Source organism: Dendrobates tinctorius, unplaced genomic scaffold (genome assembly GCF_039654945.1).
Source record: "Dendrobates tinctorius isolate UK_male_01 unplaced genomic scaffold, ASM3965494v1 ptg000177l, whole genome shotgun sequence".
Classification (NCBI taxonomy): domain Eukaryota; kingdom Metazoa; phylum Chordata; class Amphibia; order Anura; family Dendrobatidae; genus Dendrobates; species Dendrobates tinctorius.
The window spans coordinates 7,396,441-7,413,659 of record NW_027361844.1 but is presented as its reverse complement, the minus strand read 5'-3'; the positions used below and the strand labels follow the sequence as shown (position 1 = coordinate 7,413,659).

The window sequence follows — 17,219 nt, the reverse complement described above, 5'->3', positions numbered from 1 at the left end:
CAGCAATGGATGTGCGGGGCCTTCGGGCTTTCACAAGAAAGAGCACCGCCGAACCTTGTGCACCAGCCTGGGAGGGGAGTCATATCGCTGGACCACCGAACACCCCCTGTGATCCCGCTCCACCAGCGCTGCTGATCCCCCCCCCCCGGTAATCTGAATTCAGACTGTAAGATGGACCCCCCATTTGACAAATTAATTTTTTTGCCCTATTTTCCTTCTGAAAATTTGAGGTGCGTTTTATGGTCCAAAAAATATGGTAGGTTTGGACCCTTTTCCCTTACTAATAAAGGCCTTCATTTGAAAACTGCATTTTGTGTTTTCTGGTGTTATCTTTGCTTTGCCTAATATTTAAATTTGTTTGGTGATTTGAAACATTTAAGTGTGACAATCCTGCAAAAGAATAGGAAATCAGGAAGGGGGCAAACACTTTTTCACAGAAAAGTACATGTGTGTGGTCAGTACAGAGGACTGGCACATGACTTATTCCTTCCAAAGACCATACTAAGGACCAGGGTGCACTCATTATGGGTGGGTGGAAGAAAGGCGATTCCATCAGCTAAATAGGAAAGGGTTCTTTACGGTTAGAGCAGTCAGAATGTGGAATGCCGACCACAAGACGTAGTAATGGCAGACACTATAACAGCTTTTAAAATAGGGCTGGACGATTTACTCAATACACATAACATTGCAGATTATACAGTAGTTAATTTAGTAACAAAAATGTATTGGTGAAGAAAGGTGGAACTTGATTTACCTAGGTCTTTTTTCAACCTATTTAAATATGTAACTGTAAAACATGACATACAGAACTCACAGCTAAAAAAAACACAATAAAGAAGTATGTGAAAAACGCACTCAAAAACACAATTAAAAAATGCAAATAACCTAATTTAGCTAATAGATGCAGAAATGCAACCGAAAATCTGCAAATGTAAAAAAACACACCAAATACTCCTTATGGGAACGTAGCATAAGGCCACATTCACACTATAAGTATGTGGTCAGTATTTTACCTCAATATTTGTAAGCCAAAACCAGGAGAGGAACAATCAAAGGAAAAGTATAATAGCAACACGTCCCCACTTCTGTATTTATCACCCACTATGGGTTTTGACTTACAAATACTGAACGTGTGAACGTGGCCTTGATGTCCAATATTTACTGAATATTTCTTTAAAGTTTTGAGGGGAATGTTCGTACACTGTATCAATATATAGTAAGTAATTGCACCAACTTTACTGCTGGCATTTCAACACATCCCTGAGGGCTCCCGCTCTCCTCCACTTGCTACCAAGGTAACACCAGAAACAATCTGTTTTAACAATGAGGAGCAGTGAAGAGTTTCAGAGAACAACTTGGGACAGTGCAGTCTATGGCAACCAGCGCAGGGCAGACAACACAAACAGTGTGAGCAATGGGCGGGACTGGAAATCCTGTCACAAATCTCTTCTAATATACAGATCCTGTCCTGGATAAGTCTGTGCACCACTCTCCATCTCTCAGGATTTATTAAGAGGAGACGGCTTCCTGCCCTGGAGGTTGGCAGCCCTGGCATGTGAGAGTACAGGGTTTTGGGAGGTCTGCCATGAAAGATGTCAACTCTGTCACTCCTGAGTCGTGGGAATGCCCGGATGGTCAAAACGTCTCAAGAGAAGCTAGTGGTTTATTATGAGCCAGAGGTGAGATGATGACATTTCAGATAATGAACATAGGAGATTTTTTCTGTATATACAATATATTTCAATTTTATTATATTATCACTCATATGAATGGACAATGTTTCTGACAACCAATATACAATATTCCTCAAACCATCTTATCAACCATTGTCTAGCACAGCTGAAACTATTCCCCAGAGCGCTGGATAGCTTTCTCTGTATTTCTCTATCGATGATTGTGCACCTCTCACCAGCGACGTAGCTAGAGTCTTATGGGCCCTAAGACATAACTTGGACCGGGGGTGATACCCCCTCTCCATTTATTAGCATGTTGCTCAGATGTGTAGGCCTCAGTAAGGTTGGTAGAGACTGTCAGCCCCCAATAAAGAATAATATAAATCGAATTTATAAATCTGACAGAAAAACATGGCAGTAAGATGATATTCTAAGTAATAAATGTAAATAAATATATAGTTACCGAAGACCAAATATTACCCCTATACTATTACTGAACAAAGTTTACTATATCAAGATCAATTTACCAATACCAGATACGAGTCAAATAGCGCCACTCCATGACCATATATTCCACCACAAAGTGTCTGAATATGACCACCATTTTGTTACTGAACAAAACCCACAGTACCAAGACTAATATGTCAATATTATCAGATTCAAGGGAAAATACCGTCCACCACACTATGAACACACCATATATTACCATCACATAGTGACTAGAGATGAGCGAACCCATGGGAGTTCGGGTTCTGGTATCTGAATGAACTTTAGTCCAAAGTTCGGTTTGATTAGCAGAACTGTACCCGAACTTGAGCCTGAACGCCATTGAATCCAATGGGGATCCGAACTCTGAATCTCTCTCCTCCCAGACTTCACCCAGATCTCTGAACCTTATAACGGACTTCCGAGAGAAGTCTGTGATCGGAATTTAGCACCAGACATCTCTAAGGCTGGAGTCACACACAAGATATAAAAATACGGTCCGTTTTACACAGACGATAATCGCAGAAATGTTCCCTGAACAATGATCCGTATGTCATCCATGTGCAATGCGAAGATGCGATTTTCTCGCATCTAAGCATCCTTGTGACATTCGTATGGCATCCATACGGCAGGATTTTCTCGCCGGCTTGAAAAAAGGACATATAATGAATCCATGGCCTCAAATATTTGTGAAAACATATATACAGTCTAATATAGATATATATATATATATATATATAGATATATATCTTTATATTTCATACAGAGCTAGATAGCAGAATAATTCAATTGTCAGCGTCTGCAAAATCATTACAGAACCCGACAGGATATGAGACATGGTTTACATACAGTAAACCATTGCATATCTGTTAGATTTATATATGTCCCTCACTAATAATGTTAGTAGTGTGTGTAAAATTTTGGATCTGTAGGTGTTAAATTAAAGGATTAATAGCCTAGAGAGGGACCATGGTTTTTTCCCCCCCCGGGAAAAAACATCTGCCCCCAGCCACCCCAGAAAAGGCGCATCTGTAAGATGCGCCTATTCCAGCACTTACAATCTCTTTTCCCATTGCCCTGTAAAGGTTGGCATTTGGGGTAATAAGGGTTTAATGTCACCTTGCTATTGTAAAGTGACATTAAGCCTGGTTAGTAATGGAGAGGTGTCAATAAGACACCTATCCATTATTAATCCAATAGTCTGAAAGGGATAAAAAAAAACACATTAAAGTGGTAGTCACTGAGGCTGCGCAGAGCCCCCACCTGACCTGAGGTGAAGTTGACAGCGTGGGAAAATGTTCAGAGACTTTCCCAAACTAATGCCTGCTCGATCTTTTTCACGGCTTACGGACACCGCTCCCATTGAAAATCAATGGGGCCACAAAAACAACGGAAGTCGTTTTTGCAGTGCACCATCACTTCCAGTTTTGCAGAACGCCGTTTTTTTTCCACTACTTCTTTCATAGTATTGGAAACCTGAAAAACGGCGATCCACAAGTTTTTTGCGGTACGTTATTGTGGTAGACCGTGAAAATTGCGGTGATACGGCCCGCAAAAAACCCCGGTAAGGCTGGTTTCATATTTGCGTTTTTTTTCGTGGTATTTTAGCGCTAAATAGCGCATGCGTTTTTTTTTCCTATACTTTGCATGGGATGCGCTTATGTGCGCATACACATGCGTTTGTACGCGTTTTTCCGCGCATGCGTTTTTTTGCGGTATGCGCTCGGGCACACAAAATGCAACCTGTTGCATTTTTTGGGCGTCCGACTTGCCTCAAAAAAACGCATGCGCGCGCAATGCGTTTTTTTACAGCAAGACACCCATTATAAGTCTATGGTGAGCATATGTGCGCATTGGCATGCTTATGTATGCGTTTTTTTGCACATGCGTTTTTTTTTTACCATTAGTTTAGACAATGGAATTTAGGGGTTTGGGTTAGAGTTAGGGTTAGTTAAGGGGGGTTAGGGTTAGGGTCAGGGTCAGGGTATGGTTTGGTTAAGGGTTAGGGTTAGGGTCAGGGTTAGGGTCAGGGTCAGGGTCAGGATCAGGGTATGGTTTGGTTAAGGGTTAGGGTTAGGGTCAGGGTCAGGGTTAGGGTCAGGGTCAGGGTCAGGGTTAGGATCAGGGTATGGTTAGGGTCAGGGTCAGGGTTAGGGTCAGGGTCAGGGTTAGGGTTAGGATCAGGGTATGGTTAGGGTCAGGGTTAGGGTCAGGGTTAGGGTCAGGGTTAGGGTTAGTAAAGTCATGGTTTGGGTTAGTGTGAGGGGCCACCTAATGTTGGAAAAAAATGCAAACAAACGCATAAAAACGCTGCGTTTTTTTCATGCATGCTCATAAAAATGCTTGAAAAAAACGCAGCATCTGTATGCGTTTGTATGCGTTTTTTCAATGCTTTTTTTGCGGGAAAAACGCGCTGCAAAAAAAAGCAAGTGTGAAACTAGCCTAAGTCTAAAAGAAGCTTAAAGAATAATGACTTTTAATGAAATAATTATTGTGTGTTTTTTTTAACCCTTTCAGACTATTATATTAATAATGGACAGGTGTCTTATTCACACCTCTCCATTATTAACCAGGCTTAATGTCACCTGGGAAGAGAGAAGGTAAGTGCCGGAATAGGCGCATCTTACAGATGCGCTTTTTCTGGGGTGGCTGGGGCAGATGTTTTTAATCGGGGGGGCAATAACCATGGTCCCTCTCTAGGCTTTTAATATCTGCCCTCAGTCACTGGCTTTCCCTCTTTGGCGGAGAAAATTGCGCCGGGAGCCCAGGCCATTTTTTTCTGTGAATTAATCCCACAGCACCTCCTACCTCTCCTCTCATTTCTGCTGAAAACTTTGCCTCCTTCATTAAGCAGAAGATCGATACGATCAGAGAAAGCTTTGGCCTGCAGCCCCCAATGCCCCTCTTAGCCGCTCAGCCCTGTTCTTCCAAAGCCAGCTTCTCCACCATGACAGAAGATCAGCTCTCCACCTTCCTGTCAAGATCACACCTCACCACTTGTGCGCTCCTGTCCCACCTCATCCCTATCTTTGCCACAGTCTTCATCCCAACTCTAACACACCTCTTCAACCTTTCACTTACAAATGGTGTCTTTCCCTTATCCTTCAAACATGCCTCAATCACACCCATCCTCAAAAAGCCCTCCCTTGACTCATCCTCTGTGTCTAACTATCACCCGATATCTCTTCTCCCTTATGCCTCAAAACTACTGGAACAACATGTACATCTTGAACTGTCCTCCCACCTCTCCTCCTGTTCCCTCTTTGACCGGTTACAATCTGGCTTCCGACAGCATCAAACAACTGAAACTGCCCTAACTAAAGTCACTAACGACCTACTAACAGCCAAGACAAGCGACACTAATCTGTCCTCCTTCTCCTGGACCTGTCTTCGACACCATGGACCATTCCTTCCTGCTACAGATTCTCTCTTCTCTCATCTCTTGGCATCACAGACTTGGCCCTGTCCTGGATCTCATCATACCTAACATTTAGTGTCTCCCTCTCACACACCACCTCCTCACCTCGCCTGCTGTCTGTCGGTGTTTCTCAAGGCTCAGTCCTACGACCCCTACTCTTCTCCATCTACACCTTCGGCCTGGGACAGCTCATAGAATCCCACGGCTTGCAGTGTCACCTCTATGCCGATGACACGCAGATCTACCTATCTGGACCTGACCTCACCTCTTTACTGACCAAAATCCCACAATGTCTGTCTGCTATTTCAGCCTTCTTTTCTGCTCGCTTTCTCAAACTGAACATGGACAAAACAGAATTCATCATCTTTCCCCCATCTCACTCCACCACACCTATCCATCAATGTCAATGGCTGCTCACTTTCCCCAGTCCCGCACGCTCGGTGCCTTGGGGTGATCCTCGGCTCTGCCCTCTCTTTCAAACCCCATATCCAAGCCCTTGCCTCATCCTGCCACCTCAAACTCAAAAAAATTTCCCGGATTCGCGGATTCCTCAACTATGAAACCACAAACACTAGTGCATGCCCTTATCTCCCGCCTTGACTACTGCAACCTCCTACTTTCTGCTTTCTGGCCTCCCCTACAGCACTCTGGCATCACTCCAGTCCATCCTACACTCTGCTGCCCGACTAATCAACCTGTCTCCCCGCTATTCCCCAGCCTGCCCCCTATGCCAAGCCCTTCACTGGCTTCCTATTGTCCAGAGGCTCCAGATCAAAACACTAACCAAGACATACAAAGCCATCCATAACCTGTCTTCTCCATACATCTGTGACATGGTCTCCTGGTACCTACCCACATGCAACCTTCGATGCTCTCAAGATCTCCTTCTCTCCTCCCCCCTCATCTCTTCTTCCCACAACCGCATACAAGATTTCTCCCGTGCTTCCCCCATACTCTGGAACTCTCTGCCGCAACATATCAGACTCTCACCAACAACGGGATCCTTCAAGAAGAACCTGAAGACCCACCTGTTCAGACAAGCCTACAGCCTGCAATGATCCTCAGTCTACTGAACCACCGCACAACCACCTCTACCCTCTCCTAGTGTATCCTCACCCATCCCTGTAGACTGTGAGCCCTCGCGGGCAGGGTCCTCTCTCCTTCTGTACTTGTGTGTCCCTTGTCTTACACATGTTTATTGTACTTGTCTATATTTCCCCTTTTCACATGTAAAGCGCCATGGAATAAATGGCGCTATATAAATGTATAATAATAATTTAGCACCTACAGCTCCAAAATTTTACACACACACACTACTAACATTAGTGAGGGACATATATAAATCTAATGGATATGCAATGGTTTACTGTATGTAAACCATGTCTCATATCCTGTCGGGTTCTGTAATGATTTTACAGATGCGTACAATTGAATTATCACCTATTCTGCTATCTAACTATCTATCTATATTTTGACACACACATATATATATATATGTCAATGACATACATATAATATATACACACTGTGTATACATGTATTCTATCTATTCTATTTTTAACCTGTCAGTGTGATTTTACAGAATAGTGCACTGAATTGCCGGCTTTTGTAAAGGACACTGGTGTTCACTACATGCTAGACACCAAACATGTGTAGGTTCTTTTTTATTTAAGTGGTGAAAAAATTTTTCAAAGTTTGTTAATATTTCCGATACCCGTAGCGTCTCTGTTTTATGTGATCTTGGGTTGGGTGAGAGCTCATTTTTTGTGTGCCGAGCTGACATTTTTGTCATACCATTCTGGTGCAGATACGATCTTTTGATTGCACGTTATTGCATTTTAATGCAATGTTGCGGCGACCAAAAGAACGTAATTCTGGCGTTTTGACTTTTTTTCTCATTGCGCCGTTTAACGAACGGGTTAATTATTTTTTATATTGATAGATCAGGCGATTCTGAACGCGGCAATGCCAAATATGTGTATGCTTTTTTTTTTTATTTTAATTTGATTGGGGCGAAGGGTGATTTTTTTTAAAAAACATTTTTTAAATATTTTTAAAAACTTTTTTTAGTTTATGCATGCTTCAATAGTCTCCATGGGAGACTAGAAGCTGCACTTGTCCAATTGACTTTGCTACATACAGGCGATGGTGATCAGATCGCCTTTATGTAGCAGAAATGCTCACTTGCTATGAGCGCCGACATCGGGCGGCGCTCATAGCAATCTGGCTATGACAACCATAGAGGTCTACTGGAGACCTCTGGTTGTCACGCCAACCCATCGGTGACCCACGATCACGGAGTCACTGATGGGCAGGATTTCTGTTGCGCTTTCCAGGAGCGCAAGTTAAATGCTGCTGTCACTCACTGTGAAGTGTGGAAATGCAGCTTCAATGAGCGGCGGTGAACTCTATGACGTCACCGCTAGTCATTGAAGCTGCACTCACAGCACCTCATTCTCCTGTGGTTTTCAGCCTGGATGATCGTATCATGGCACTGTCCAGGTTGTAAACCACATATCACAAAGATGGATTACGGCGTGGGATATCTTCACTTCAAACAAGTGAGGGATATGGTTGTTTATTATTTTTCTTTTTTTTACAGGTGACCAGGGCTTCAATGTAATGGGCATAAGGGGAGTATACATTTGTTTGTTAATTATAAATAAATTTGTAAGACAGGGTGTGGATTTTTATTTGACATACGTGGTATGTCACGTGACAGGCTGAAGAGCGCTATGGGGGCCAGAAACAACTGTAAATCCTATGCGTTATGGAATTCTCGGATCCTTCTGCAGACAGGAAAATAGACTGAGCAAATGATGGGGCCCATACTGGCTAGACAGGACAGGAAAGGAAAGACATTGTCTGCAATCATGCAAAAACCCTGCAAAAAGTCCAACACATCTGATGCACAAAAAACACTGAAGTTGTACGACTTAGCCCCCACTAAATCAGCACTCTGGTATATTCTGAAAGCAGAGCAAAAAGAGACCAATCTAACAGGGGACAAAACAAACTGGCACAAGCAGTAACATATGGGCGGTGATTCAGCACAGCCCCAGCCGGAGCTGGCTGACCCGCACAAAGCAGAGATAGACAAAACCAGATCAAATGCAAACAGAACAGCAAATTAACCACTTAGCTGAACCATGCAGGGACAGAGCTGGAGACATCAGACCTCAGGAGGCACAGGAAGAAAATCACCATCAGGGATAGAGGGAGTCGGCTGTCTTAAATCCCAATCTGAAACCCCAGATCTCCAATCATCATCTTCATATCAGGTGGCAAGCCTCTGTCAATCAGATCAGCTCCATTATCTTCAGAAACTACCAGAGGGAGCCCAGAAAGAGAACTCGCAACCCCTCTGTCAATCTGACCAACTCCACTACCTTCAGTAATAACCAGAGGGAGGCCAGAAAGCGAATTCACAACAGTTAGGGTGGGAATTAGGGTTAGGGTGGAGTTAGGGTTGGAATTAGGGTTGGAATTAGGGTTAGGGTTGGAATTATGGTTAAGATTAGGGTTAGGGGTGTGTTGGGGTTAGGGTTGGGATTAGGGTTAGGCTTGTGGTTAGTTATGGTTAGGGTTGGGATTAGGGTTAGGGGTGTGTTGGGCTTAGGGTTATGGTTAGGGTTGGGATTAGGGTTAGGGATGTGTTGGGGTTAGGGTTGTGGTTAGGGGTGTGATGGGGCTAGGGTTGGAGTTAGAATTGAGGGGTTTCCACTGATTAGACACATCAGGGGGTCTCCAAACGCGACATGGCGCCACCATTGATTCCAACCAATTTTGCGTTCAAAAAGTCAAACGGTGCTCCCTCCCTTCCAAGCCCCGACGTGTGCCCAAACAGTGGTTTAACCCAACATATGGGTTATCAGCGTACTCAGGATAAACTGGACAACAACTTTTGGGGTCAAATTTTTCCTGTTACCCTTGTGAAAATAATAAAATTAAGAGCTAAATAAATCATTTTTTGAGGAAAAAATTATTTTTTATTTTCACGGCTGCGCTATAAACTTCGGTGAAGCACTTGGGGGTTCAAGGTGCTCACCACACATCTAGATAAGTTTCTTGGGGGGTCTAGTTTCCAAAATGGGGTCAATTGTGTGGGGTTTCCACAGTTTAGGTACATCAGGGGCTCCTCAAATGTAACATGACGCATGCAGACCATTCCATCAAAGTCAGCATTTCAAAATGTCACTACTTCCCTTCCAAGCCCCGACGTGTGCCCAAACAGTGGTCCCCCCCACATATGGGGTACCAGCATACTCAGGACAATCTGTACAACAACTTTTGGGGTCCAATTTATCCTGTTACCCTTGTGGAAAAAAAAATTGAGGGCTAAAATATAATTTTTGGGGGAAATTTGTTTTTTTTATTTTCACGGCTCTGCTTTATAAACTTCTGTGAAGCACCTGGGGGTTCAAAGTGATCACTATGCATCTAGATAAGTTATTTAGGGGGTCTATTTTCCAAAATGGGGTCATTTGTAGGGGAGCTCCAAAGTTTAGGCACACAGGGGCTCTCCAAACACGACATGGTGTCCGCTAACGATTTGAGCTAATTTTCATTTCAAAAAGTCAAATGGCGCTCCTTCCCTTCTGAGCTCTGCCATGTGCACAAACAGTGGTTCCCCCACATATGGGGTACCAGCTTACTCAGGACAAACTGGACAACAACTATTGTGGTCCAATTTCTCCTGTTAGCCATGTGAAAATAAAAAATAGCGTGCTAAAAAATCATTTTTGAGGAAAAAAAAATGATTTTTTTATTTTCACTGCTCTGCGTTATAAACTATTGTGAAGCACTTGGGGGTTCAAAGTGCTCACTACACTTCTAGATAAGTTCATTAAGGGATCTTGTTTCCAAAATGGTGTCACTTGTGGGGTTTTTTCACTGTTTAGGCACACAGGGGCTCTCCAACGCGACATGGTGTCCGATAACAATTGGAGCTAATTTTCCATTCAAAAAGTCAAATGGCGCTCCTTCCCTTCTGGACACTGCCATGCACCCAAACAGTGGTTTATGACCACATATGAGGTATCGGTGTACTCAGGAGAAATTGCCCAACAAATTTTAGGATCCAATTTATCCAGTTGCCCATGTGAAAATGAAAAAACTGAGGCTAAAATAAAATTTTTGTGAAAAAAAAAGTACTTCAATTTGTGAAGTATCTGGGGGTTCAAAGTGATCACTATGCATCTAGATAAGTTCCTTGGGGGGTCTAGTTTCCAAAATGGGGTCACTTGGGGGAGCTCCAATTTTTACACACACAGGGGCTCTCCAAACGCGGCATGGCAACCGCTAAATATTCCAGCATATTTTCCATTCAAAAAGTCGAATGGTGCTCCTTCCCTTCTGAGCCCTGTCATGCACCCAAACTGTGGTTTATGACCACATATGAGGTATCGGTGTACTCAGGAGAAATTGCCCAACAAATTTTAGGATCCATTTTATCCTGTTATCCATGTGAAAATGAAAAAATTGATGCTAAGAGAAAATTTTTGTTGGAAAAATTAAAATGTCCATTTTTTCCTTCCATGTTGCTTTAGTTCCTGTGAAGCACCTGAATGGTTAATAATCTTCTTGAATGTAGTTTTGAGTAGCTTGAGGGGTGCAGTTTTTAGAATGGTGTCACTTTTGGGTATTTTCTGCCATATAGAACCCTCACTTCAAATGTGAGGTGGTCCCTAAAAAAATGGTTTTGTACATTTTGTTGTAAAAATGAGAAATCACTGGTCAACTTTTAACCCTTATAACTTCCTAACAAAAAAAATTGTTTCCAAAATTGTGCTGATGTTAAGTATACATGTGGGATATGTTATTTAGTAACTATTTTGTGTCACATAACTCTCTGATTTAGCAGAATAAAAATTCAAAATTTGAAAATTGCAAAATTTTTAAATTTTTGCCAAATTTCTGATTTTTTCACAAATAAACGCAAAAATTATCAACCTAAATTTACCACTAACATGAAGCACAATATGTCATGAAAAAACAGTCTCAGAATCGCTAGGATCCGTTGAAGCGTTCTAGAGTTATTACCTCATAAAGGGATACTGGTCAGAATTGCAAAAAATGGCCTGGTCATTAAGGTCAAAATAAGCTTGGTCATGAAGGGGTTAATGGCAACAGGCGTAGGCTGATAGGAGTAGTAAGAATCACATCAGCCGATGCCTCTATGACTGGCTCACACTGTCATCTGACAGTGTGGGAACTGCAGCTTTCTGACCGTCTGTAATGATCAGAGGTAGTGTTTGCCACGCTGTCAAGCACATGAGAGCGTGGCAAACAACGGATATTTGAGTCTCCATTCATCTGAATGAGGTCCGGGTACCTTCTGTTACCCGATCCAAACTTTTCTAAATGCTCAGCTGAACCCGCCAGACCTGAACATCCAGGGGTTTGCCCATCAAAATTTATCAACAAGGCAGCTGATATGAGACTTTCAGGTAAGACTTTTTTCAGCAGTCTATACCCTGTGTGCTCATATTAAGGCTGCGGTCACACGTTGCGTTTTTTTCGCGTTTTCGCAGCGATTTTCCGCTGTGAAAACGCTGCACAAAGGCTAAGAAAACGCATCCCATACAATCCTATGGAATTCTGCATTGCTGTGCTAATGCTGCGGATTTTACCGCTGCGGAATTGCATCGCAGTAATTTCCGCAGCATGCTCATTCTTTTTACGGAATCGCGGCGATTCCGCACCCAAAGGAATGCATTGATCTGCTTACTTTCCGCATGTGGCTATGCCCACCATACACAAAGTAAGCGGATCATGTGCAGATGGTACCCAGGGTCTGGAGGAGAGGAGACTGTCCTCCAGGCCCTGGGTACCATAATCCTGTAAAAAATAGAATAAAAATAAAAAATAGTGATATACTCACCCTCCGGCGGCCCCCGGAGTCCTTCCTGCCTCTCACCACGCTCCCGGCATCTTCCGGTCCCAGTAATGCTTTGTGCGAATGACCGCGATGACGTCGCGCTCTCACGAGTGTGACGTCATCTCAGGTCCTTCATGCAAAGCATTACTGGGACCGGAGGATGCCGGGAGCGCCGCAGAGCAGATCGGGGGCCGTCAGAAGGTGAGAATAATTATTTTTTTTTATTATTTTAACATCCTACCTATCACATTCCAAGTGATGCAAATCACTTGGAATGCGCAAGCATTCCGCAAGTGGAAAACGCTTGCAAAGCGCTTGTTTTCCGTGGGAAAACGCATGTGAATTCGCATGCGTTTTACTCGCGGCGGGAGTGCTGAAATGTTGCGGAAATTTCCGCAGCATTTCTGCCTCGTGTGCACATAGCCTAATAGTTTAGATAGGTCAAATGCGGCGACGAGTTTCCTTTAATTCCTAAATGTGTTATTATCAAGCAAAACTTAAATGCATTAAGTTAAACATTTCCACTGTTGACCACCCTATTGAGCCCATGACATCACAAGACAGGAAGTATTGTCATAGGGATTTTGAAGCACCAGGATGGTGCTTCCCGTAATAATTCAAATGTAACTATTTTTTTTGTGTAAAATAGACTTTAGTATGACGTATGTAGGAGCGCTTTGTTAACAATTACATTTAAGTAGATAACCCTGTGAAAAGGTTCTTCTTAATGACTCTCCAGTCTGTACAACCTAATTTATTAGACATTTTTAGGTCATTCTTAATTAATAAAAGGAATCCTGTGTTCAAAATCCTCATCTCTTGGTAAGAGCATAAATGATCACAAAGAGCGTCTCTATGCAGAGGACCCGTCCTGTATTACACAGACAGCCCAATGATGTGAATGGACTTGTGTGTGTATCTGTCTGCGTATCTTTGTGCGTGTGGTTGAGTCTAGAATGTATGGAAGACATACACTATGTGCATGTATGTGCTCTACATACATGTGTGCATGTACTCCGTGTATACATGCACGTATGCTATGTGTGTGTATACATATACAGAATATGTGTATCATGCATTGTGTGTGTCATCTATGGTGCGTGTATGTAGCTTCCATATATATAAATCCCGGCAGCACAGACGATAGTTCATAGATGTAAGCATGGCAGCAATCACCCAGCGATCTAGCAAAATGCTGCTCATTCATCAAATGCTTGGATTGTTTATGGAGTGAGAATCACTGTTCTCAGTAGCCCATCGCCTGGTGCAGACTGCAGATGTGCTGCTGATAACAGGATACTGTATGGCTCCAGACTGATCGTTCTGCGCCTATCATTTTTCATCAGCCTGTGTAAAGAGGCACTGAACGATTTCAATGTTGTCAATCGCGCTCATTTAACGGCCTGAACTCAGCCCATGTAATGCAACCTAAATGTTTGCATGTGATGGTGCAAGATGTTAATATTCAGGGTCCCACATTAAAAATTTTGCCTAGGGACCCACTTTGTCTAAAACCGGCCCTGTAACCATCCACATCAATGTTCACATGTATAAATGCATAGTTGCCTCTACCAGTTCAGGTGAACACTTATTGATTGAATCCACAAACCTGAATCCATTTTATCACAATATTTCAGGTTCTAGATTTATACATTTCAGGGGCCATATATTTCATTAAAAGTAACATCTTAAAATAATGTTTAATGTAAGGAGGGAAGGGGAATGCAGCACGTCCATTTGATAAGCATAAAAAAAACTATCTAAATACATTAAAAGTACTTGTGTGTCCCTTGTCTTACACATGTTTATTATACTTGTCTAGATTTTCCCCTTTTCACATGTAAAGCGCCATGGAATAAATGGCGCTATATAAATGCATAATAATAATAATAATTAAAAAGGAACAATGTCCAGGAAAAATGTTAAATTGACGCGTTTCTGGCGAAAAATGCTTTTAATCATAGGGCATTTTTTGCAGTAGTGTGTCAGTTTTATTGTTTTTTTCTGTTCCTTTTTCGTTTTAATGGATTTAAATGAATAGTTTTTTATACTTATCGGATGGACATGCTACATTCCCGTCCCTCCTTTTTTTTTATTTCTGTACTACATCAGCTTGATATAGCGCCCTACGGATACAAGATTCTAGGCTATCTGCAAGATCAGAGAAATCAATATAAGAAACTCCTTACAATATCATATGGTTCTAAACAGAACATCAAATCAACAATGTGAATCCAGACAATCACCACCGTCCATAGCACAAAACACGAACCATGAAAGCAATCGGTTACGTTTAAAATAATTTTTTATTAATTAATATTAAAAGTTAATGAACCAATTTAACAGCAAAAAGTCATATATCAGGTGCCTCTAAATTTAAAGGAAACAGAACCACCATGCAATGTATACATATAAAGATGATGCCAGCAAAGAGGTTGCTGGCAATACAATCTTGCATGCACGCTCCTTTCACCTCGCTCATACAATCAAAGCGATTCCTGTGGGTGAATTAATAAGAGCGAAGAGAAACTGTAGTGAAACTTCGTCCTTTGATAGGGAATTTTTTCTATAAAAAGTCGTTTAAATAAACGTTGCTATCAAAATTGGACAATAAATAGAGCAGCTAATATCGTAAAAAATAAAACAAGGGAAACATTACTTAAACCAAAATGTCATAATAAAAATAGAACTCAACAGAATGATAGTCCCACACTGGTTCTTACTTACAGTCCATATTTTAAAGAAATCAGTAAAATAATTAATAATAATTTACATTTACTCCGCAATGATGATGTTATGGACAAGCTATTAAAAAATGGGATCAGGATTGTCTCTAGGAGAGCCTCAACTTTGGGGAATTTTTTAGCTCCTAGTTTATATAGTACAAATAAAAATTGGTTATCGGTAATGGGCTACCACAGATGTGGTCAGTCTCCCTGTAAAACGTGCATTTTTTCATTCGAAACCCTATCCTTTTTTGATTCCTCAAACAATAAAGAATACAAAATTAAGAATTTTTTGAACTGTAATTCAAACTTTGTTGTTTATATTGTGGAATGTACACATTGCAATTTAAAATATTTGGGTTCCACCATTCGTGGATTAAAGGATAGGATTCGTGAGCACCTGCATGATATTGTTCAGCCCACAACCCGCAACAAGTCCAATGTGTCGAAGCATTTTGTGTCTGTTCACAATAGGGATCTTTCTTTTATTAAGATTTATGCTATAGAACAAATCAAAAAAAGAACCAGTTGTGGAAATAGAGAAAAATTACTAAGAGACACAGAGGCATTTTGGATTTACCTTCTTGATACACGAACACCGATGGGTATGAATTTGTGAAAAGAGTTTATGCTTTATTATTAACCATGTTCATATAAAGATTTTTTGTTGTTTTATTGCTGTCGTAATATATTAATTTAATGTTATGTATATTTCACTTATATTTGTGTTTTTGTCCTTTTTGGACACATTCCTGTTTTTTTCCTCTCTGTGTCTATTTTAAATGATTAATTATGTGCACCTGTGCACCTTCTTGATATTCTGCTGGGTTAGCTCTTTGGGATTATTCTGTGTCTAAGAGCGTATACCGCTCAAAACGCGTACAGAACCTCCTAGGCACTCTCTGTGCGGCTATCCCATGTCAGGGTAAAAACCGCAATGATGACCATAGAAGCCATGCTTGTATTTTAATGAAATAAATAAAGAAAATTCTGGATTTTATTCCTTGAGCTGGACTTTCCTTTTTTCTATGAAGCGCCGATATATGCCCAGACACATGGCTTCCCGACACAGCTGACCACATAATTAGGTTAATACACTGACCATGCTGATGCATACCCGAACATACAGCTCTCTGACACAGCTGATTGTTTAATTAGATTAACACATTGCTCGCATGTAAGCAGTGATTGGCCGGTCTGCTGTATATAATACCATGTGATTCCCTAGTCTTATACACACCCCTTGAGGAAGAAATGACGAAACGTGCGTTGGGGTGAGGAGAAGATGCCACCAGCACTCTGCACTTTATTATTTTTTGGCCTAGGTAATTACAGTATAATATGGTTATCTCTCTCATTTATGCTTAGTAGAGAAACTTTTGAACCTATTGATGTGCATTAGTACTTACACTCTGTTCCCTATTGAAGGTTTTTGAATACACTCTGTAAAATAGCGCTTACACTTTGTTTTACATAGAGATTTATTTTACATACTCTGTGCAATAGCGCTTACACTCTGTTCCCCATAGAGATCCATTGTATACACTGTGCAATAGCGCTCACACTCTGATCCCCATAGAGATCCATTGTATACACTGTGCAATAGCGCTCACACTCTGATCCCCATAGAGATCCATTGTATACACTCTGTGTAGTAGCGCTTATACTCTGTTTTTTTATAAAGATCCATTGTATACACTCTGTGCAATAGCGCTCACACTCTGTTCCTCATAGAGATCCATTATATACACTCTGTGCAATAGCGCTGACACTCTATTCCTCATAGAGATCCATTGTATACACTCTGTGCAATAGCGCTCACACTCTGTTCCCCATAGAGATCCATTGTATACACTCTGTGCAATAGCGCTTACACTCTATTCCTCATAGAGATCCATTATATACACTCTGTGCAATAGCGCTCACACTCTGTTCCTCATAGAGATCCATTATATACACTCTGTGCAATAGCGCTGACACTCTATTCCTCATAGAGATCCATTGTATACACTCTGTGCAATAGTGCTCACACTCTG

At 41.7% G+C, this 17,219-nt stretch overlaps 1 protein-coding gene across 3 annotated transcripts in view; it reads left to right on the top strand.

The window, feature by feature from the left end:
* Positions 1-1,469: 1,469 nt before the first annotated feature.
* KIAA2012 (KIAA2012 ortholog) overlaps positions 1,470-17,219 on the top strand; it is a 615,491-nt gene continuing 599,741 nt past the window's right edge. For all 3 annotated transcript variants that reach the window (XM_073551517.1, XM_073551518.1, XM_073551516.1), the window contains exon 1: positions 1,470-1,679. In XM_073551517.1, coding sequence (XP_073407618.1) covers positions 1,593-1,679 — 87 coding nt within the window. In that variant the 5' untranslated portion in view covers positions 1,470-1,592. The remainder of the gene's footprint in view (positions 1,680-17,219) is intronic.